Source organism: Haliotis rufescens, unplaced genomic scaffold (genome assembly GCF_023055435.1).
Source record: "Haliotis rufescens isolate VD_foot unplaced genomic scaffold, xgHalRufe1.0.p SCAF_1, whole genome shotgun sequence".
Classification (NCBI taxonomy): domain Eukaryota; kingdom Metazoa; phylum Mollusca; class Gastropoda; order Lepetellida; family Haliotidae; genus Haliotis; species Haliotis rufescens.
The window spans coordinates 86969343-86993718 of NW_025963779.1; the positions used below are offsets into that span (position 1 = coordinate 86969343).

Here is a 24376-nt window from a genome sequence, read left to right on the forward strand (position 1 = left end):
GGTCAGGGCGAGGGTAAAAACTCTGACATGAAGTCAGGCTCGCTGACTTGGTTGATGCATATCATCGATCCCAATTGTATGGATCGCTGCTCATGATATTAATCTCTGGATTGTCTGGTCAAGACTCAATTATTTACAGACTGCCGCCATATAGCTGGAATATATCCTGAGTGGTGTTAAACAACCAACCAACCAGGAGACCCCAATAATTAATATTAAGGGTCCTTGCAGGCAATATTAGGGTCCTGTAAAGTAATGAAATTGTTTTGTATTGCGTACGGTTTGATAATTAGAGCCTGGAATGAATCAATGATCATGTGGACAGTGGACATGATTGATGGATAAAATGACAGACACCCATCACTGCTCTTGATGTGTTTTAGGTACAATGAATATTATAGTGCATCTCTAGAGACGCAGTATATTCTTTTTCTGCATCCATTCTCTATATTTGTGCATGCTGGGCATACACTTGTGAGTCTTGTAAGACCCTGCCACAGAAACAAAATTAAGATATGTTTTCCAGCTTTTGCCTTATTGCATTGAATTCCCCGTTTTTCATCCAGGAAAGGTGAGTGTCGGTCAAGGTGTCCTTATGTCCTGCCCCTCTATTGACTCTTGAAACAGAGCGTTGCTCAAGACACCATCCCTTGATTTACAAATGGCTCCCACCTGCATATTACAGAATTCGGTCTGGCCATCTCAGCTCATCAGTTGTGAGGACATTTTATCAGTGTCAGTAACTTGTCTGTTCTTGTGATGTAACTGCTTCAATAGAACTGCCAGAGACTTCAAATCTCTTAGTTCTAAATTTGTAGCCCTCAAGAAAAGTGTCTCAGGGAATGACGTTGCCATGGAGATAGTGATCCGTTTAGTCCCAGTGTCTTCGTATAGGATAGTATTATTCATCCCATCAGACTGGTCAATCGCAGTTTCAGATTTGCCATTAGGTTCCCTTGGAGATTTGTGCACTTCACAGTTGCTGTTGCCATCAACCCACTCACCACTCTTACACCAGGGCAGTTGTTTTCATTGGTTTAATTGCTAAATATGCATATTTCAATTCTTACAGTTCCTTGTGGTTTGAGGCACCTCAGTTGAACTGTAAAATAGGGCGTACTTCAGCTGTACCAGGACCCATGGGTTGTGTTCACATCTGGCTGTACCAGGACCCATGGGTTGTGTTCACATCTGGCTGTACCCGGACCCATGGGTTGTGTTCACATCTGGCTGTACCCGGACCCATGGGTTGTGTTCACATCTGGCTGTACCCGGACCCATGGGTTGTGTTCACATCTGGTTGTACCCGGACCCATGGGTTGTGTTCACATCTGGCTGTACCCGGACCCATGGGTTATGTTCACATCTCGCTGTACCCGGACCCATGGGTTGTGTTCACATCTGGTTGTATCCGGACCCATGGGTTGTGTTCACATCTCGCTGTACCCGGACACATGGGTTGTGTTCACATCTGGTTGTACCCGGACCCATGGGTTGTGTTCACATCTCGCTGTACCCGGACCCATGGGTTGTGTTCACATCTGGCTGTACCCGGACCCATGGGTTGTGTTCACATCTGGTTGTACCCGGACTCATGGGTTGTGTTCACATCTGGCTGTACCCGGACCCATGGGTTGTGTTCACATCTGGCTGTACCCGGACCCATGGGTTGTGTTCACATCTGGTTGTACCCGGACCCATGGGTTGTGTTCACATCTCGCTGTACCCGGACACATGGGTTGTGTTCACATCTGGTTGTACCCGGACCCATGGGTTGTGTTCACATCTCGCTGTACCCGGACCCATGGGTTATGTTCACATCTGGTTGTACCCGGACCCATGGGTTGTGTTCACATCTCGCTGTACCCGGACCCATGGGTTGTGTTCACATCTGGGTGTACCCGGACCCATGGGTTTTGTTCACATCTGGTTGTACCCGGACCCATGGGTTGTGTTCACATCTCGCTGTACCCGGACCCATGGGTTGTGTTCACATCTGGGTGTACCCGGACCCATGGGTTGTGTTCACATCTCGCTGTACCCGGACCCATGGGTTGCGTTCACATCTGGTTGTACCCGGACCCATGGGTTGTGTTCACATCTGGGTGTACCAGAACCCATGGGTTGTGTTCACATCTGGGTGTACTTCAGCTGTACCCGGAGCCATGGGTTGTGTTCACATCTGGGTGTACTTAAGCTGTACCCGGAGCCATGAGTTGTGTTCACATCTGGGTGTACTTCAGCTGTACCCGTAGCCATGGGTTGTGTTCACATCTGGGTGTACTTCAGCTGTACCCGGAGCCATGGGTTGTGTTCACATCTGGGTGTACTTCAGCTGTACCCGGAGCCATGGGTTGTGTTCACATCTGGGTGTACTTCAGCTTACCTGGAGCCATGGGTTGTGTTCACATCTGGGTGTACTTCAGCTGTACCCGGAGCCATGGGTTGTGTTCACATCTGGGTGTACTTCGGCTGTACCTGGAGCCATGGGTTGTGTTCACATCTGGGTGTACCAGGACCCATTGGTTGTGTTCACATCTGGGTGTACTTCAGCTTACCTGGAGCCATGGGTTGTGTTCACATATGGGTGTACTAAGCTGTACCCGGAGCCATGGGTTGTGTTCACATATGGGTGTACCAGGACCCATTGGTTGTGTTCACATCTGGGTGTACTTCAGCTTACCTGGAGCCATGAGTTGTGTTCACATCTGGGTGTACTTCAGCTTACCTGGAGCCATGGGTTGTGTTCACATCTGGGTGTACTTCAGCTGTACCCGGAGCCATGGGTTGTGTTCACATATGGGTGTACCAGGACCCATTGGTTGTGTTCACATCTGGGTGTACTTCAGCTTACCTGGAGCCATGAGTTGTGTTCACATCTGGGTGTACTTCAGCTGTACCCGGAGCCATGGGTTGTGTTCACATCTGGGTGTACCAGGACCCATTGGTTGTGTTCACATCTGGGTGTATTTCACTCACAAAATATGAAACTACCCACAACCAGGTTTGATAAATGTAATTGTTTTTAGATAGCCATGCAAAAATGATTGGCCACAACAGATAGTTTGGTTGACTGGTAATTTGCAAATGTGTGGCCAACATTGATCCTTTCGTAGTTTTCAAATTTTCTTTGAACCAGTCAGAATACCTCAGTTTATGATGAACTGGTCCTGAACAATATTTGCTGCCATTTGTACAGATGAGCGTATGTTTATGTTGTGTAATGATTTACACACAGCTCCCCGCCAAGTGTGCACAGTGGACATTTACTGAATCACATGCATGTGTTTGTTATTGATCTATCACAGGATGAAGTCAACCATTTTTATCTGGCGTAAAGGCTGACGAAGGGCAGATTGAGGGGGGATGGGAGTGTTGTGTCAGAGAGTCATTGGATGATGTACAGATTCACTGATCTGCTGCGGCTGCAGGGTAACCCACTATGTTTCAACATCACTGACTGATGATGGAATGTTTTATGAGTCCCACCCTTCTTGGGAATTTATTTAACTGTCTGGAGATAATTACGTGCCAAAAATTACTTTCATAAGTGTTCACATGTCATCAATGAGGGAAATTGTATTAAGGGTAACTTTGATAGTGTCTCTAAGCCCAAAAAGGAAATATTTTCATCAGAACTTTAGAGTGAGTGAGTGAGTGAGTGAGTGAGTGAGTAATGTTTAACACTGCTTTAAGCAATATTCCAGCAATATCACGGCGGGGGACACCAGAAATGGGCTTCACACATTGTACCCATGTCGGGAATCGAACCCGGGTCTTCGGCGTGACGAGCGAACACTTTAACCACTAGGCTACCCGACCGCCCTAGAACTTTAGAGGAAATATCAAGATCCCTCTACTTACATGTTTCCCAGTTTCAGAGAAAGGGCGATCACTGTATCCATGGAACAGTACCTTTCATCATTGATGTACATTTTTGTGTATAATTGTGTTTTTATATTGTCTTCTTGGTGTTCAGCTCACTGATGAACTATGAGAAGGAATAGATATGATGTATTAAAGCTTGGGACATAATTTTGGTGAATGACACCCCAAGAAACAAGGGCCACATCCCACATGGTGATTTTCGTATGAGACGTACGATCGTCTTAGCACTAAGATCGTTTTGTAGAATGAGGCCAAGGACTTATTGCGGAACAAAACTCCTTTAAGGAATTTGTTTCCAGTATTGGTGGCAGAAGCATAACAGTGTATGAAAGGGTTAAATAGGCCCTTGAATATCACCTTGGAGTCCCACCTTTGTCAGTGGCCACTGATACAAGCGTAATCCTTTCAGCTCAGCTAACTTGTTGACACCATTCATATGCCGCCCATAAACCTTTCAGATGTGTATGAACTGTGGTGTCACTAATATGCCTGTATGAACATAGAGTGCTCCCCCTTTGTTGGGGAGACTTACACCTACGTGATTTAATTGCACATCAACACAAACATTGGGTCAGTCGTTTGTGCTCCGATCATGATGAAAATATTTTGCAGATGATCAGTCTATTGTGGACTTGTGGCCCGTGGGTTATGCCTTTGGAAGCAATGTGTTTTAGTTTTGGTGATATAAAGGTGTTGGTCGCTGTTGTATATTGTCTGCAGCCTGCTGTGACATCCCCTGGCAGGAGTCATGCTCTGGTGGCCAGGTCGCCATATTATCATCCCACTCTGTAGCAACATAACTGGCATCTCGGGGGCTGCTGCATGGGAACAAAATTACACCAGTCCACCTGCTTTAATAAAGTTCCCCCACAACTTGATTACCATTATAATGAAGATTCTGTAACAACCAGGGTATATGTGATTATCTCATCTACCTTTTGTAGATGTGTAATAAGACCCGAAAACATATTGGCTCAGTTGGAGTTTCTGCTAGTTCAAGGATAAATGTTTTCTATCTGCCTTTGTAAGTGTGTAATAAGACCCTGAACACATATTGGCTTAGCTGAAGATGAACTGAAGTGCAGGTTGAAAGCATGTCTTTTTGCTCTGATAGTTTTAAAGTATGATAACTGTTGTATTATTAGTGAGTGCTTTGCTTTCTGTGTAGCCTGAGCAACCAAATGAAGAAGATACACTGCCTGTCTTACGTAGGACACTGTTAAGTGCTGGAGGATTGCATCTGCCGTCCATGAGGAAAACACTTCATTGTGAGGATGTTGTGAATTATTCACATGAACATGCTTACCAGAATAGACACTGGGCAGAAATAACCATGTTGCAAGACAATGTGGCTGCATGGGCCATCATTGTACCAAGTTATAAAGGCTGTTGGTTGCCTAGTACATGTCTGTATGACATCAGTACACATATAAGACACTTTGACTGCAGGTGCCCTGTATAGCATCAGTACACAGATAAGACACTGTGACTGCAGGTGCCCTGTATAGCATCAGTACACAGATGAGACACTGTGACTACAGGTGCCCTGTATAGCATCAGTACACACATAAGACACTGTGACTGCAGGTGCCCTGTATAGCATCAGTACACATATAAGACACTGTGACTACAGGTGCCCTGTATAGCATCAGTACACATATAAGACACTGTGACTACAGGTGCCCTGTATAGCATCAGTACACATATAAGACACCATGACAACAGGTGCCCTGTATAGCATCAGTACACAGATAAGACACTGTGACTGCAGGTGCCCTGTATAGCATCAGTACACATATAAGACACTGTGACTGCAGGTGCCCTGTATAGCATCAGTACACATATAAGACACTGTGACTGCAGGTGCCCTGTATAGCATCAGTACACATATAAGACACTGTGACTGCAGGTGCCCTGTATAGCATCAGTACACACATAAGACACTGTGACTACAGGTGCCCTGTAAAGCATCAGTACACATATAAGACACCATGACAACAGGTGCCCTGTATAGCATCAGTACACATATAAGACACTGTGACTACAGGTGCCCTGTATAACATCAGTACACAGATGAGACACTGTGACTACAGGTGCCCTGTATAACATCAGTACACATATAAGACACTGTGACTGCAGGTGCCCTGTATAGCATCAGTACACAGATGAGACACTGTGACTACAGGTGCCCAGACAGACGCTGTGTGTTGCCTGGCACATGCCTACATAATATCAATATAAAAAAACCCATTGTGATGCTCTATTAAGTCTATTCATTGATCAGCTTTATATTAGCCCATATGTTTCACAATAACACACTTTAGTAATGAACTGTTGCATGGGCATAAGAAAGGCTGTGGTTTGGCTTGTCCTTCTGTATAACATCAGTACACAGATAAGACACTGTGATTACAGGTACCCTAATAGACGCTGTGTGTTGCCTGGTACATGCCTTCATTATATCAATATAAAAAACCATTGTGATACTCTATTAAGTCTATTGATTGATCAGCTATATATTAGCCCATATGCTTCACAATAGCTCACTATGAGCTGTTGCATGGTCATATGCTAGCACTGCATGTGTGAAACCAGTCGAACCATCAATGCTTGGGGAGCACCATCACACAGGGGGCGGTCGGGTAGCCAAGTGGTTAAAGCGTTCACTCGTCACGCTGAAGACCCGGGTTCGATTCCCGACATGGGTACAATGTGTGAATTTCTGGTGTCCCCCGCCGTGATATTGCTGGAATATTGCTAAAAGCGGTGTAAAACCATACTCACTCACCATCACACAGTCTGGTCACCAGTGGATCTCCATCTTAGTCAGCTTTCACAACAGGGGGTATGAGGGACCGGAATACATGGGGGATATATTATAGGAAGCACAATGTCTGTAAATAAAAGAGTCTGGACCAGACAATCCAGTGATTAATATCATGAGCATCGATCCACGCAATTGGGATTGATGACATGAATCAACCAAGTCAGCGAGCCTGACTACCAGATCCCGTTAGTCGCCTCTTACGACAAGCATAGTCAGGTGGAGATGAGAAGGGGTGGAGATGAGAGGGGGTGGAGATGAGAGGGGGTGGAGATGAGAGGGGGTGGACCCTGCAGGGTGTTGTTCCCTCCCTTGTCTACACTCGGCCCACCTGTAGCTGATGGACCACCTCGGTGGTCTAGTGGATAGAGTGTCTGCCAGGATAGTGGAGGTCAGGGGATCAATCCCGGGCTATGTCAAAATATGTTAAAAGATGGTACTTGTTGTTACCCTGTCTGGTGCTCGGCATTAAGGGGTTAAAACAAGGACTGGTCAGTATACTGTGTCTGAGTGGGTATCCATGTTAACCTATGGCATGGTACCTCAGCGAGCTAGCACTATAGAACTGGCATCGGTCTGGACTAGTACATGTCTGGCGCTCGGCATTAAGGGGCTAAAACAAGGACTGGTCGGCTCGGAGTCAGTATACTGTGTCTGAGTGGGGTATTCATGTTAAACTGCGGCATGGTATCTCAGTGAGCTAGCACTATAAATCGGCATCAGTCCGGACTAGTACAAGCAGCCACACACACACGTACATGCACATCGCTATATAAGTGCAATAATCTTGGACGCGACGTTAAACCCAATGTCACCTCACCTGGACTAGTACAATCAGCCACACATACACAAGCGTGCATACATGTTGCTATATTAGTGCAACAATCTTGAACGCGAAATTAAATCCCATTTCACCTCGCCTCACTTCATGGTCTTGTCAGAGCTGCATAATACATGGCAGTGAAAGCGATGCCGGTTCATGTAATCAAACCAAGCATCCGTTACAATCAAATGCCAGAAAACTGAATATAGCACTATATATTGACGTGTAGAAATAATGGATTTGCTACATGGCAGGATGCTGAATACAGCTGTATATCTTCACTCAAAGGAAGCATGGCTCCCGTACAAGCTGGTGATATTTGACAGAAAGGCCAGCACACCACTGGTATTTCCAGGGTGTAATAGATGTCATGCAGACATCATTTATTCATGCAGGGCCAGTGTCAGAGCTGAAGTACACGTTCACATTCACTCTACCGGGACAGCAGCAAGACAGCAGTATTCAAGGCCAGATCCAGCATTTTTGAAAGGGAGGGGTCGAAAATATCAAAACCCTCTCTGGGATAATTTTACTGTCTACAACATACTACATCTGGTTTTCAAAAGGAGGGGAGACTGGAACCCCTGTGTGTTGTAGTTACTGCATGTTCCAATAAGCACACATTTCACGTTGCTCACCCAAATACAGATCCCCAACAGCCATTCTATTGGTTACATCTAAATAGTTGTCTTGCAGGGGATCCCTCACACAGCTATAATCCCTCACACAGCTATAATCCCTCACACAGCTATGATCCATCATAGCTATAATCCACCATGCAGCTATAACCCTTCACACAGCTCTAATTCCCCCCCCCCCCCCCCCCCCCCAACAGCTATAACCCTTCACACAGCTCTAATTCCCCCCAAACAGCTATAACCCTTCAAACAGCTCTAATTCCCCCCCAACAGCTATAATCCTTCACACTGCTCTAATTCCCCCCCAACAGCTATAACCCTTCACACAGCTCTAATTCCCCCCAAACAGCTATAACCCTTCACACAGCTCTAACCCCCCCCCCCCAAACAGCTATAACCCTTCACACAGCTCTAATTCCCCCCGACAGCTATAACCCTTCACACAGCTCTAATTCCCCCCAAACAGCTATAACCCTTCACACGGCTCTAATTCCCCCCCCCCCCAACAGCTATAATCCTTCACACTGCTCTAATTCCCCCCCAACAGCTATAACCCTTCACACAGCTCTAATTCCCCCCAAACAGCTATAACCCTTCACACAGCTCTAACCCCCCCCCCCCAAACAGCTATAACCCTTCACACAGCTCAAATTCCCCCCCAACAGCTATAACCCTTCACACAGCTCTAATTCCCCCCAAACAGCTATAACCCTTCACACAGCTCTAATTCCCCCCCAACAGCTATAACCCTTCACACAGCTCTAATTCCCCCCGACAGCTATAACCCTTCACACAGCTCTAATTCCCCCCAAACAGCTATAACCCTTCACACAGCTCTAATTCCCCCCCAACAGCTATAATCCTTCACACAGCTCTAATTCCCCCCCCCAACAGCTATAACCCTTCACACAGCTCTAATTCCCCCCAAACAGCTATAACCCTTCACACAGCTCTAATCCCCCCCCCCCTCCCCCCCCCCACACACACACACTCACACAGCCATAACCCTTCACACAGCTCTAATCCCTCACACAGCTCTAATCCCTCACACAGGTCTAATCCCCCACACAGCTCTAATCCCCCACACAGCTATAACCCTTCACACAGCTCTAATTCCCCCCCCCCCCCCCCACACAGCTATAACCCTTCACACAGCTCTAATCCCTCACACAGGTCTAATCCGCCACACCTATTATCCCTCTATAATCTCCCCCACCTATATTCTCTCACACAGCTCTAATCCCTCATACCGCTATAACCCTTCACACACCTCTAATCCCTCACACAGCTCTAATCCCTCATTTAGCTCTAATCCCTCACACAGCTCTAATCCCTCACACAGGTCTAATCCCTTCCACAGCTCTAATTCCCCCCCACACAGCTATAACCCTTCACACAGCTCTAATCCCTCACACACCTATAATTCCTCACACCTATAATCCCTCTATAATCCCTCACACACTTATAATCCCTCTATAATTCCTTACACAAGATAATCCCAAGTAGCTGTTATCCCCAATAGCTATTATCACTACACATCTAAGAATCATATGACTTTGTTAAATCATGTATATGCAGGGATAGAAGCGGCAACTGGATGTTGTCAGTGGATTGGTTGTCAAGAAAAGTGACTTGTTTCATTGGTGTGTCTTAGTAACCCAGTATTGTAGGACATTGTAAGGGCGGTTCCAGCATTTTCAAAAGGGAGGGGTCCAAAATATCAAACTCCTCTCTCAGATAATTGTACTGCCTACAACATACCACTTTGGTTTTCAAAAGGGGTGGGGCGGAGGGGTGTGGTGTGGGTCCCTCTGGATCCACCTATGCATTGCTCATAATATCAATCACTGTTTTTACTGTACATCATATGATAATTTACAGGCCATAAGTGATATAGCTCAAATAATGCTGAGTGTTGAGTGAAACAATAAAACTAAGCCCTGTACCCATGAATATCCCTTATATTGATCAATTGTCCATCAGCAGCTCGCCATGCTCAGCAGTTTCGAGGTGCAAGACAACTACATCCTGTGTCACTGTAGCTATTCTTCGTCCATTAAGTTTGCTTGTCTTGATAAGCGGAAATACCGAATCACCGGTAGATTTCAAGAATTATTGCTGTTTCTGGCTTAGTTTACGAGAAAATATGCAAGGTAATCTTAATCCCTGGATGTAAAACAATGCCTAGCAGAAAAAAAACAACAATTTAAATGGTAAATCAACATGTCTGGTGATTTTTGTATCTCAAATTTCAAATTTGTATTGACGAAGTTACTTATCACCCGTTCGTTTACCGGAATTCGCTGAAGGGGTACGGTGTCATTTTTTTCTGCATATAATATTCAAAATTTGTTTTCCAAAATACTGAATCCACTAGAGGGGGTTGCACATTACACTTGGGTGCGCACTATACTCAAGAAAATACAGTACTGTTCAGAGTGGTTTAAACTTGGCTCAGAATTGATATTATTCCAAATATATTGACTGTTCTTATCTCTGTTAATACTGGATGAAATACTCCATACTTCACATGCACCCTTTTCCTTGCTTCAGTAACATAGCCATGATAATATATTAACAGATCCATGCTTGAGTAAACTGCATCCCATAAATGTATTGTGAAGTATGTACATTAACAGAGAAATGTTTACTTCATGGAGATATATGGTGCTCATTTAGCCTGCCAAATTCGCAATGGGTATCGAGGCTGTCGCTCAGAGGCTTTTGTGAAAGCAACACTTTCATAATCGTCTAAATGTATTCTTCTCATGCACAACACATGCTTTTAAGCTTCAGACTATGTCATGGGTAATGAACCTGTTACATTTTTTATGAGAAATGTCTCAAAGGCCTTAGAGAGTAATCTTTAATGAGGGCCTTGTAATACCAGGGTGTTCGGGTGGCCTAGTGGTGTAGGCATAGCTTGTCATGACACACACCTGGGTTTGATTCCCAAAGGCCATGGTTGGTGTCCCTCGTGGTGATGCATTCTTGATTATCCAGGGTATTATATCTCAAGCCTATTGTTATGAATTCCCTAGACCGTTCACAACCATAGCTGGATTCTCAGTCAAATTTGAAATATTCTAAAAATAGCTGTGTCAAATCAATTTACAATCTTGATCAAGAGGAAATCTGTGTACAGTGAACAGCGTTTATAACGAACTCAAAGGGACCACTTATTTTAGTTCGTTATAACTAAAGTTCATTATGAGCACATATACAACATATATACAGCAAATGGACGGGACCCTAAAAAACAGTTTGTTTTATCCGTGAGTTTGTTATTAACGTGTTTGGTATAAACATAGTTTACTGTAATTAGAGAGGGGGAGATTCTGAAGTCACTTCCTAATAAAGCTATGGTGGTCATTGTAACTGTCTTAAAAAAAATTTAAAATCTTATTTCTTATATAAAGGTTTGTTCTCCAGGTATCTGTTGTGGCCAATCAAAACCAAAACTTGAAAAAAATGTCCTTAGTCTATATACATTTATAGGAGTATGATTGAGTCGCTGGTGGCCCGGGGATGTTGACTGAGTCATCTGGTCTCATGTAGATGTACGAGTGTTTGCCTAGGACTTACAGCTTGTAACTCAATCTGTTATCCCCTGTGTCAGGTGCAAGTGTTGTGAGAACACTTCAGATCTTTGTTAGCCACAGCAGATTATCCTATTTATATTGCCCTGTAATCTGCATGATCTGTATGGTCTGTGGAAAGTGAGACCGGCTTGGGTCAAGTGGGGTGTGGCCTCTGGGGCTCGGCCTCCCTTGAGGCGGACATTGGCCTACTAATTTCTTATGGATTTGTACTCGATGGGAGTGCACAGGGTTACAAATTTGCAGGGCCCCGTTACACAAAGCTATCTTAGAACAGAGATGATTTTAACTTCCATACTTTAACATAGGTTTACGATACTTGTAGCGCTACGATCACTTTGTGCAACGGGGCCAAGCCCAAAACATCAGCCTGTTGGAGTGTGCCCTCCACAACGTAACTATTCACTGGTCCGCTAGTCAAATGCCAAAACATCACCCTTGACCAGTAATTATAAAATTGAGGTGGTGGTCACACTTGTGGAAAATATAAAATGTCAATCTGCATATTTAGTTTATCCTTGACAGATTGAAAGGACAGAAGTTGATGGCATATTTTGAAACATTAAAGGGTGAAAACTAAGTTATTGTTGCATTTTGCATTCCCGATCCAGAAATGTTTTCTTTTTCTTTTTTAACACATTTTTGCCATTATCTCTTTATCATGTGACATCTGTCTTAAAATAATAGATATTTGAGATGGGATTTCACTCAATGAAGTAACCATAGAAACTAGGTTTGAATACCTCTTTGAGTGAACCGCCCTATATACCTTATTGTGAAAAATGACTTGCAGACATTTTTGTCTGCAAAATCACCAATATATTGAGAAACACCCATCTAAGTGTATTTGAAATGTTAGTGAGTAGTTTATTGAGCAAGCAGACATTACATTGATGTATGGAGCTTAAAAGCGGTTCCAGCGTTCATCACTTGTCTATTTATAGGATCATGACTCCATGTTTATGAGATTGGTGTATTTTGCATCGATATAAGATCAGGAAAATGTCCAGATAAATAGGGTCGGGATTAGTTTGTTGTTTTTTTTGGGTTTTTTTTATAGTTTTTTTTAAAATTCATCTCAGCAGGTACAGCATTTATATATACATGTCATGTCAATATAGTTGTGGTACATGGTTTTAAAAAAATGTACATCTTTCCATACAATAAAGTCTTGCCTGTAAAGTCCACGTACTGTATCAGTGCATCACTGTTCAGTTTTTAACAAAGTGTGGAAGGAAGACCAAAAACTACAAAAGTTTGCATAGTTACAATTTTTGAATGACATTACCTTTGTAGCATTGTAATATCATGTTACCTCATGCTGAATGTGTTCAAAATGTGGCCTTAATCCTTTCCTGCATTGTCTGTATATTACTTGTTTTGTTATTAAAGTACGATATTCAATGGGTTCTTGTGTTTGCCTTGAAATCAAAACAAAACATTTTCTCTGTTTAAATCAATGGTTCCTTCCACAACAGATTTTAACCAGATATAGTCTCTCCCAAATATTTCTTACATGTTCACAATCATTCAACATATGGATTATAGTTTCAGGTTGATTTGTACAGAAAGGAGAATCAACATATCCAATTTTATATAAATATTTGTTAGTTGTAAGAATGTAGTGAATAATCTTAAACTGAAACCATCTAATCGGGGTCGGGATTTTTTGGTTTCACGGTCTGTAATAGTAACTATAATACATTGGAACAACATTAGGATTGAGCATTAACCTAGTCCCTCTGAATCCAGCCAGGCAGGTATTGTAGGTCGCAGCATTGGCAGGTTATGGTGTGTACATCTTAATCACAGCTGTTGGCTTTGTTCTCAATACCCGGAGAATCAAACAGCAACACCAGTATTGATATGTTTCCTGAGAGTAAAAAAACAACAAATTTCCATGATTGAGGGTTTGAGATATCGGCTGAGATAACTGATTTGAAAGACTGAGAACAAAGAAGCAGCAGTAGATCATGTAGGACCCTGGTGACCGGCCGACAGGCTAGGGCAGACATGGGGTGCAGCTTGCCGCAACACGAGCTGACTGCGGGGAACACGATACACATGATGTAGATGCTTCGGTGCAGAGTTCATGTCGCACCTTCCCACATTCTCACTGGGTAAACAGAATAAGTTACAGTGACACTGGTAAACACAATGAGTTACACTGACATGGTGTGGTCGGGGAATAGTATCTGAAACAAGGTGGAGAAATCCCATACTAAACCTACTCATAACTTATTTGTTGATAGGTGGCCCAGTTGTTTAAATACAGTACATTCCCCAATATCCCCCAGTCCTGGGTTTGAATCCCACATTTATCTGAAATGACAATTTTTGTTTTCTGTGATGAAATGTGTGTTATTTTTATTCAAACATGGAAATGAAAATTTATGTTGTAGAAATAGATTCATTTCCAGCCCTATGGCAATAGTAATTAACTTGAGTGGCTTGAGAAATGATTAAGGAGCCAGTGAAATGTACCTGGCAAATAGCCCTCCATCTGGTTAAGTCACAGGGAAAATTAGAATCTAAGATCTTGTGCTTGCCCAATTTAATTAAAAATGTCTCAGCTGTCATGCACATATTCCATGTCATGTATATATTCCTCCCACATTAACATACCACATGCTACAATATGTAATATATTCCTGATTGAACAGATTCTGCATGTTTTGAGATTGGTGTGTCCCTCATGTCCTGGGGTGGGTGTGTCCCTCATGTCCCGAGGTGGGTGTGTCCCTCATTTCCTGGGGTGGGTGTGTCCCTCATGTCCCGAGGTGGTTGTGTCCCTCATGTCCTGGGGTGGGTGTGTCCCTCATGTCCTGAGGTGGGTGTGTCCCTCATGTCCTGGGGTGGGTGTGTCCCTCATGTCCTGAGGTGGGTGTGTCCCTCATGTCCTGAGGTGGGTGTGTCTCTCATGTCCTGAGGTGGGTGTGTCCCTCATGTCCTGAAGTGGGTCTGTCCTTCGTGTCCTGAGGTGGGTGTGTTCCTCATGACCTGAGGTGGGTGTGTCCCTCATGTCCTGAAGTGGGTGTGTCCCTCATGTCCTGAGGTGGGTGTGTCCCTCATGTCCTGAGGTGGTTGTGTCCCTCATGTCCTGGGGTGGGTGTGTCCCTCATGTCCTGAGTTGGGTGTGTCCCTCATGTCCTGGGGTGGTTGTGTCCCTCATGTCCTGAAGTGGGTGTGTCCCTCATGTCCTGAGGTGGGGTGTCGTTCATGTCCTGAGGCGAGTGTGTCCCTCATGTCCTGAGGTGGTTTTATTCCTCATGTCCTGAGGAGGGTGTGTCCCTCACGTCCTGAGGGGGGGTGTCCTTCATGAGGTGGGTGTGTCCCTCAGGTCCCATGGTGGGGGTGTCCTTCATCTCCTCAGTCGGGTGTGTCTGTCATGTCCTGAGGTGGATGTGTCCTTCATCTCTTTAGGTGGGTGTGTCTGTCATGTCCTGAGGTGGATGTGTCCTTCATCTCTTTAGGTGGGTGTGTCTGTCATGTCCTGAGGTGGATGTGTCCTTCATCTCCTCAGGTTGGTTGTGTCCTTCATCTCCTCAGGTTGGTGTGTCCCTCATGTCCTCAGATTGTTGCCACCCTCATGATTTCTTCTTGTGTTTCAGGTTGGAAGGAGAATGATGTATCTGGTTTTATATTGACTGGTGGTCAGTCACTGGAGTCAGTGTTGGAGGTCATCAAGGCTGGCGGCAGCGGCGGCGGTGGGGAGGAGAAGATACAGCAGGATGATACTCGGGAAAACACAGCTAAGGACGATGATGTGGAGAAGGTGAGGTTCACACACGTTTCCCCATTGCTGGAGCACTGCTATGTGTCATATCAGCCATGTCAGTGTTAAACACTACACATTGTTGTGTTATAGGACCTATCAAACTGGAAAGATCATATTAAACTGATACTGATACTTGTGAGGGGACGATGACAACTTGACAAGACAAGGAGGTGTGTTTACAATGCGTTTACGTACTACAGAAATGATCAATCACAGACGTGTCACAGAATTCACTTCTGGCAGTAAATTGCGCACTTAGCCAAAATCATTTGAATGAAATGTATAAACTAATGATCTTACATTTGTATGTCAGAATTAAAGCTGAACAGAATGAAAGAAAAAAATCATGATAGTGTGCATTTCTGACCAGCCCTGGGAAAAAGTCGTTATGATGAAATTATGATTATAGTCAAGAATATGGGTAGTATGGTTGGTATTAGTCATGTGACACTGGTTACAACATTGTTGTTTATACCAAAAGAAAATGCCTATCAAAACAGTGACTATTTTGAATACTTTAAAATTTGTGTTGTATTTTCCGTTAGATGGAAATGTTGAAAGTGTCTAACATTATTAAAATGTGTGTCAATGTTGAGCCTACTGTGTCGCAAAGTACATTCATAGATGTGCCTTACTTCCTGCAGGTTGTAGAGGACGAGATGGAGGAGGACCAAGAAGTGGGCCAGGGGACGCGGGAAGTGCTGGACAAGGCCCTGGCCCAGCTGGAGGCTCTCAACCTCGTAGAGGCCGAGAGGCTCTTCCTCAAGGCCTACCAGAGACTGGAGGATACGCCTGAGGAGAACTACCGATCCAAGATTGAGATCTTCATTGGTCTTTCCGAGACATGCACCAGGAGGAGTCGAACAAGCAGACAGAGTCCGTTAGAATGGCAGTGGCTGTGTGTTCATGCTACTACCTTGTTGCAGGAGACAATAGAGATGTGTATAACTGAAATAGAGTTGGAGCAGGATAACCAGTGGATGGACTGGTACCAGTCCAAGCGGGACTGGGCAGTGAACAGAGTGCGGGGGCTTGAAGATGTGCTAGCTAGAACCATCCACAACTGGCTCAGGGAAAACTGGAGGGTTGTGGATCCTTATCATACCCAGAATGTGATGGGATCCCTCACACCTACTACATCTACAAAGTTTCCCCTTTCCAGTCTGCTTGGTTTGGGCATCAAGCCATACCAGTCTGGCTTCCTGACTCAGTCTTTCAGCTTGGAGAGTCTGCATGAGGCTCCTCTTAATGAAGCCATGACTATCGGGAATGCAAATTGGTTCAAAAGACTGCAGTTATATTGCAAGAGACGATTGTATAATAAAAACATTCAAGAGATTCTAGATGAAGTGTTGCACTTCCGAGGCTCATTGGACTTTGACAGAAGTTCTTCTCAGAGGCTAAGTCTTGATACTCTAACAGATGGCAGTGACGCAGAGTACAGTGACCATGCTGATGTAGACGCTGAAGCCAAAGTTGACACTGCTGTGAAGGAACACTCACTGAGTTATGAACTAGCCGCCAGTGATGTTGACAAAAATGGTTGGGACTTTTTTCTTGAAGAAAGAAAAAACTGTGAAATTAGTGGAATCTTGCAGCTAGCTTCTGAGCCTTCAGAGGAGAACGACCTCCCAGGAGCCACATCCCAGGAAGCAACATCGCCAGAACCACCAGTTAAAAAAGAATTTGTTTCCCCACTTCAAGAGCAACCAATCAAGCTGGTCATTGCAAAAGTGTTCCATAAAGTTGTTGCCAAGCTACTCCATGAAGAGGAGTACCAGAAGGCTGAAATGTTGTGTGAGGAGATTCTCCAGATTGTAGATGACATTCAGGATGGAACAGTACGACTTCTTAGGTTCAGTGCCCAATTACTACAGAACATTGGCATTCTCTGTCTTCGCCAAGGAGATGCTTCGAAGGGCATGGTGCACCTTGAGAGGGCTCTGCAGATATTTCGAGATCTCCAAGAACGTGATGCCCACCGAGAAGTGGCCCTTGTTTTGATTGATCTGGGCAATGCCCATGTTGCCAAAGTCCTTCATGAGGATGCCTTGCATAAGCATATCATCACTGCCATGAGCGAGTTCTTCGAGAAGGAAGCATCTGATGAATCAGATAGTGCTGATTCCAGTCCTGAAAGCAAGAGATCAGATGAGACAGTATCAGCCGAGGACATGAACAGTATCAATGAAGCCATCACCTGTTACACAGAAGCTCTGATGGTTCTTGAGAACAATGATGAATCTAACATAGACTACCTGGCAAAGGCTCTCAGGAAGCTAGGGGACTGCCACTTTGTGGTGAAAAACTATAATGAGTCTCTAGACTCTTATGAGAGATCCATGGGGTACTTGAGAGCATCCAGCGCACATGGGAAGGATTCTCTGTTACAGAATGCTCATGTGCTGTGTATGTTAGGCGTGTCTACCTTCATGCTCCATGTGTATCCTCGGGCTGCCTCTGTGTTTGAACTGGCCTACAGGATGACCAGACAGGCACAATTTTCTTACAGAGTAGATTCTGATAATTTCTTCCAAGGACTCCTTCACTCCCTCTTGGGCATTTGCTACTACAAGATGAAGTCATATCACAAGTGTGTGTCAATGTGCTACCAGGCTTTTGAAGTGTTTTGGAATATGTACGGCGAGAAAATTCCTGAACTGAAAAAGGAAAAATTTTGGTTAATTTGTCAAAATCTCTACATATTGGGTAACTCTTATAATGTCCTAAATTTACAACACAAAGCAATTAAATATTTAAACATAGGGCGAACATTGATGCAAGAGAGTAAGAATGGTGAAAAGAGACAATGTATGAGAATCCTCCAGATTCTGGGTGACTGCTACTTTGCACAGTACGACTACAAGACTGCTCTTACCTACTACAATGAAGCTCTTGACTTTGGAAACCATGAGAACATGACATTTTCCGAGCCTCAGACAACAGACGAGATGACCACATCTTCAGATGACATGGCTCTCCACAACCAGCTCCTCAGTCGATCTGCTGATGCCCACATCAGCATGAACCAGTATCAGAATGCTGTGCACTATTTGGAACAGGCTAGGGACATCCAGGATGTCTTGGGAGAGGACATCAAGGGGGATCTTGTCTCCACTCTGTACCAGCTGGGGCAGATGCACTCCTTCGCTGGGGATGTGGACAAGGCAATTGACTCCTACATGGAAAGTATAGAGATAAGCAAAGAATTACATGATGGAGACGTTGGTCCTGAAATGTGTTCCATGTTGGGCAATCTGGCCACGATGTGTTACGTGAAGGCCTGCATCTGTGAATCCATCGATCAGGAGTTGGAGCTTATTCTCAAGGCAGAGCAGTACTTCCAAGATGCCATTGCGATCAACATGAACCAGAGTGTTTGTGTCAAGTATGCCAACTTCCTATACAGTCAGGGAAACTATGACGATGCTATCATGTACTTGGAGGATGCTCTGAAGGCTCAGAGGGAATCTGATGATATTGTGTTTGGGGGGTTGGAGAAGGTTACCCTGCCTGAACCTCTTCAGGATGAGGTTGATGCACAGGAGGAGGTTGTGATGCCCTCTAGATGTCTTGGCAAATACATCCTTGTCCTTTCAAATGTGATGCTGCGGCAACCAAAGTTGGCCGAGAAATGGATCATCCAGCTCATGAAGGATGTGTATGAAACAGACATTCCATTCCTGTGGTCAGTGTTGGGCTATGCATTTATGGAACTTGGGCTATTTGAGGAGGCAGCTATCAGTTTCGGCACTGCAGCAACGCTGGATCCTGAGTACAACCTGGCCATAGACAACCACTGTCTTTGTCTGTGCATCATGACCTTGGTGGCTATTGAGAGAGTCATTTCCACCATTTTCGTCCATAAGAAGATCTGGTATGAGGATCAGAGCACCCCTGAACTGCCGGAAGGCAACGGGTACTAGGAGCATTGGGTGTGTCCAAGCATCAAAGTTAACTGGAGGGGAGAAAGACATAATATTTATACTTTCATCTGATGTTACTTATAAGTAGACATGATTCTCATGGAGGACTCATGATTGTGTGTTCAATGTGGACTATTAAATGAATAGCTCTGACCTCTGGGGGGTTACTTTGGATAATTCAGTGCTAGAAAGTCCACAGATCTCAGAGTATAGGAAGCACAGTGTGAAGACTATATCCCAGCCAAACACTGTTGACGAGTTCACTGGACGGTGCTGTGAACGTAGTTACTGCTACAGATATATCTCATAATGATAATCATGACACAAGAAACTCGGGGTGAACAGATGTGAGACTCAACAAAAATGGCATCCTATGAAAAATCTTGTTCTATAATTCAGGTAAAAATGTTTCAACAGTGAAATGTGCTGATATGTTTACCTACAGCTAAGGTCTTTAGTCAGTAAGGTTTGTTGTTCTTTGCTCTGAAATTGTTACTTCATTTTCAACCAAATTCTCATTTGATCTTGGAAACTTTCTGTTTCATGTATATATTATGGTGCGTGTGATGAATATCTTTCTTTGAAAAAACAACAGCTATTGAGAAATGTTTTCATGTTAAAAAGCTATTTTAAGTAACATCTTAACTATGACCCATTGAGGAACTTGGTTAAAATATATCGCATGCACGCTACTGCTTGTTGTAAGAGACAACTAATTTGGTGGTCAGGCTGGGTCATCATACCCTGATGCTATGGGATATTGCTTTAAATATCAACCACTGGTCGTCTGGCCCAAACTCGGCTGTAGAGGTTGCTGTAATATTGCTAGAATATTGCTGACTGCATCATTAAACAACATTCATTCAATCCTGGAATATAGCTGCGTGTGAATGTTCAAATTTAGGAATCATGATTAAGTAATTATGAAAATATCATAGGAACATAAGCGATATGGAATATTTGTTAACAGAACTGATTTACAAATACTCATGAAACTGTTCTTAGATATGGAATAGCCATCCACAGAATAGCTTAAACCATCCAGAGAATATACAGTGTAATGTGCTCTTATAGTTCTACTCCTGGCTTCCATGTAGATAAGGAGGAGGAGGCTTTGGTGGGTGGAGTCTGACACTGACATATGGGATGTAATGGAGCTGATCACATGGCCAGCAGGGTACATCAAAGAGGGGGAGGGCCAGGCTAACTGTCCTGCCTTACAAACAGGATGTCACATCAGTTATACGTTCACATTTAATCTGAAAGGGGAATCCTGCTTTGATAGCTTGACAGGAACCAGGGTGATGGGTTCAAATTCAGTGTTGGCATATAGAATCACATGGGTTACAAATCCACTAATCCAGGCACTATGCTGTGGTGTTCTTGAAACAGGCTGTTTAGGCAACTGAGTACATTAACTGTTGAAGGGTTTGATTCACATGAAGCATGTTTGGTAGGAATATCATATCAAGTAAAGCCGGTGTTGTGGGGGTTGAGGGGCGGGGTGGGGTGCACATGGAGCAGGTTTCTTCATCTGCTGGTTACCCGGACAACTAGATGTTGCGAGGCATGATGTTTGGAAGTGAGATGGATTGGGATTAAATCTTAAAGTTGATTCATTATCACCTGAGAAAAATTTGGACATCACAGTGTCTCAGCATATGTTGGACTAAATCTCAAAGTGATGCAGGCTGCAGATGGTTACCATGGTTATGGTCTATCTGCACAGAGTGCTGACAATCCAAGGATCATAATCAGAGCCCTGTTCCACAAAGGTGCTGACTGTCTCCTTGGTCTAGTGGTAGAGCGTCCTCCTGGAGAGCGGAAGGTCGGGGTTTCTATCCCCAGCCTGGTCATACCAAAAGAGGTTAAAAGATGGTACTTGTTGTTACCCTGTCTGGCATTGGACATTAAAGTGCTGAAACAAAGACTGGTCGGCTGAGAGTCAGTATAGTGGGGTCTGAGTGGGGTATTCATGTGAAACTGCGACATGGTATCTCAGTGGGTTAGCACTATTAAATCGGCATTAGTTTGGACTACTGGTAGTACAAGCAGCCACCCACACACACTCACACATGCATGCCTGTCGCTATGTAAGTGCAATAATCTTGGATGCGACGTTTATCCCCACTTCACCTCACCTCACCTCACAAAGGTGCTGAGGTGATTGTAACTCTCATACTTTCACATAGACTTACAACTGCTGTAACACTATGATCGCTTTGTGGAACAGGCTTAAGTGGGATTCAAACCCCAAACAACCTGCCTTGCTAAGGGATGCAACTCTATTCTGGTTCCTTAGAGTGCCACCTGTGCCCACTACTGCCTGATGAATGATATGCCTTTTTATTAACATGATTATCTCATAGATGTACTACCATATTTTGTGCATCTTTCCAACTGATATTATTAGAGTTATAGTTCTGAATGAACTGATGGCTTCAGCTGTGTGTCAATGTATTCCGTTTCACAGGAAACCAGGTTGACCTGTTGCTAGTATGTGGACAAACAGACAGTATGTTCAGGGCTTGACCATCAGACTATGAAATTAACCTCTGCAGGGCATCCCATTCCACTCACTTGTCTAGACTCCGCATGTCTTGGTCACAGTTGGTGGTGGAAAGAATGCAATAAACAGGTTAGACAAGGCGGCCACAAGGCACAGTTTACAAGTTTCCAGGTAATGAATGCATTGCCTGAGGTACACCCAGGTAGCACATCACTGATCTGAGACTCACCCTTAAAAACTGTCCATTTAGACAGAAACACTATCAAAATCTTTCCGACATTCAGGTTAAACAAGCGAGCAATCAATTAGTGGGTGAAAAGGCCCAAATTAATCATACACTGCTTGATTACATCTAGTTTGTGAACTTGTTTATGTGGTAAAGTATTTAATTGCAACTTGTTGATAATTAAATGTCAGGCATTACCATGTGTGTGTTTAGAATTTCCCAGCAGCTATTTTTAGTTTTAGGGATGGTATCAGGCTCTCTAGTCCTGAAAGTTTAGCTTTGATGAGGTATTAATTCCCTGGGAGATACGTGCACCTGCCTAAATAAAACAGGGCACACTGCTGAACAGGAATCCACAACAAATTGATTATTTTTTCTTAAATAATTTTTCTTAAATGGGGACATGGAGGACACGTTTCCAGTGCCGTAGCCAGCCGGGGGGGCAGGGAGGGCAGTTGCCCCCCCTAGATTTTTTTTATAGAAAACAGTTTTATTTGAATCAAGTTAGGGACAAGTGATACTTGTACAAATATTTGACCCCCTGTCAAAAAAAGTTAACTACGGCCTTGGTTTCATTATTTTGTCTTGGTTGTAATGGTTTTTTCTCAGCAGAAATTAATAGTTCTAATAAAAGTGACGCTTGATAAGTACCAATTATTTTATTGATTTTGTTTTTCTTGCTTCTGAGCTTAGTCCAAATGGTCCTACCGATGGTTTTTACGGATTCCCTGATGGGAATTGGCTGCAAGATTGACGATGTGGCATTCAGCAATAATCACTCCCTCACTCAATATGTATTACAGTATCAAAATATTGTAATCTGTTAGAAAAACTAGACATTTATCTCTTTGGAACAAGCAATTCGATTCGGAAGAACAAATTGTCTATTTGTTGTGGCCCAATCCTTGTAAAAGATATTTTTTTAGATATTGCCTTGTGATGTTTATTGATTTGCTATTACAGATATTTCCATTGCACATGCAATATGTCCATGATATATGTTTCTGACATGTTGTATCTGTGCCATTTTGAATCTGTAGCTGTGTTTCGTGCTATTCATGAATGTCAGAGCTTACAAAGTACCCTTGCCCCAGCCATGTGCAAATGTCATGTCACTGTAACGTTCCTGCGTTTATCATGTCTATTATTGACATATGCAATCTCCTCTCTGAAGTTCAGGTTAGTTGGATGTATGGAGTATTTCCGTAGGAAGTACACTGTACCTTGTACCGGTATACAGAAATATGATTCAATATGGATGTTATTTGCCAACTGTGGTCATATCTTGCCTCTTTAATAATCCATACACGCTAATGTTTCTTTTGCAAAAGTACCTGAACCGATTTGACGAGATGCTCTTGTTTATTCTCCATGTATCCAGTTCCAGGGCATTATTCGCGATCCCGTGATTGATCACCGAGATCTCAGGTATTCATGTTAGTTTATGCTGTCGTAAAACAATTGACAGGTGACTTTGAATCAAATGTTACATTGTGGTATATATTTTGAATTCATAGTGATCATTCTTAAATGTTTGGTTTAGATATAATGGCCAGACTAGTTTCATGTCTTGTCTCTGATTTGCTTGACTTAAGTCCAGGAGGAATGAAGATTTTAGTCTAAATGTTAAATGTTGATTTGAGGCAAATTTACTGAAACAAACCCCTTGAATACACGTTCCATGTAAAATACTTACAAAAGGATGTTAACATCACTTGAGGTTATCTATAAACCTAAAAATTAACAAGTCTGGCCAAATCATGAAAAAATGTACCTCGGATAATCTAAGCTCAGTGATATAGATCAAATTCAGATTTGCTCATCGATACACTTACGAAGTAGTCTAGGAATGCATGTATGTGAATGCAACACACTATCTGCCTTACAATGACGCAGCTGTGATAATGTCTGCTTCCAGGCTTGCTAACTATGTCAATATTAAGTCCATGAAATCATAAAATACTCATTATTTTTTATAAATCATATTCATAAATAATTCAACATCCCTCTTTTGAAGGTTTTCATAATGGTGTTATTCTGAGTGTTTGACATGAGGAAAGATGTGGCCATGCATGACTGGACAGGGTTGTGTGGCGAGGAGAGACTTCTGGTTGACAAGGCTTCACCTGGAGCACCTGCTGCTTGTAGGCTCTGCAGGCACTAAA

At 43.5% G+C, this 24376-nt stretch overlaps 1 protein-coding gene across 1 annotated transcript in view; it reads left to right on the plus strand.

The window, feature by feature from the left end:
- LOC124147085 overlaps window positions 1-21091 on the plus strand; it is a 28310-nt gene extending 7219 nt beyond the window's left edge. Inside the window, exons 2-3 of the mRNA XM_046517700.2 lie at window positions 15384-15547; window positions 16195-21091. Of these exons, the coding sequence (XP_046373656.1) occupies window positions 15384-15547; window positions 16195-19476 (3446 nt within the window). The 3' untranslated portion in view covers window positions 19477-21091. The remainder of the gene's footprint in view (window positions 1-15383; window positions 15548-16194) is intronic.
- The last annotated feature ends 3285 nt before the right edge of the window (window positions 21092-24376 follow it).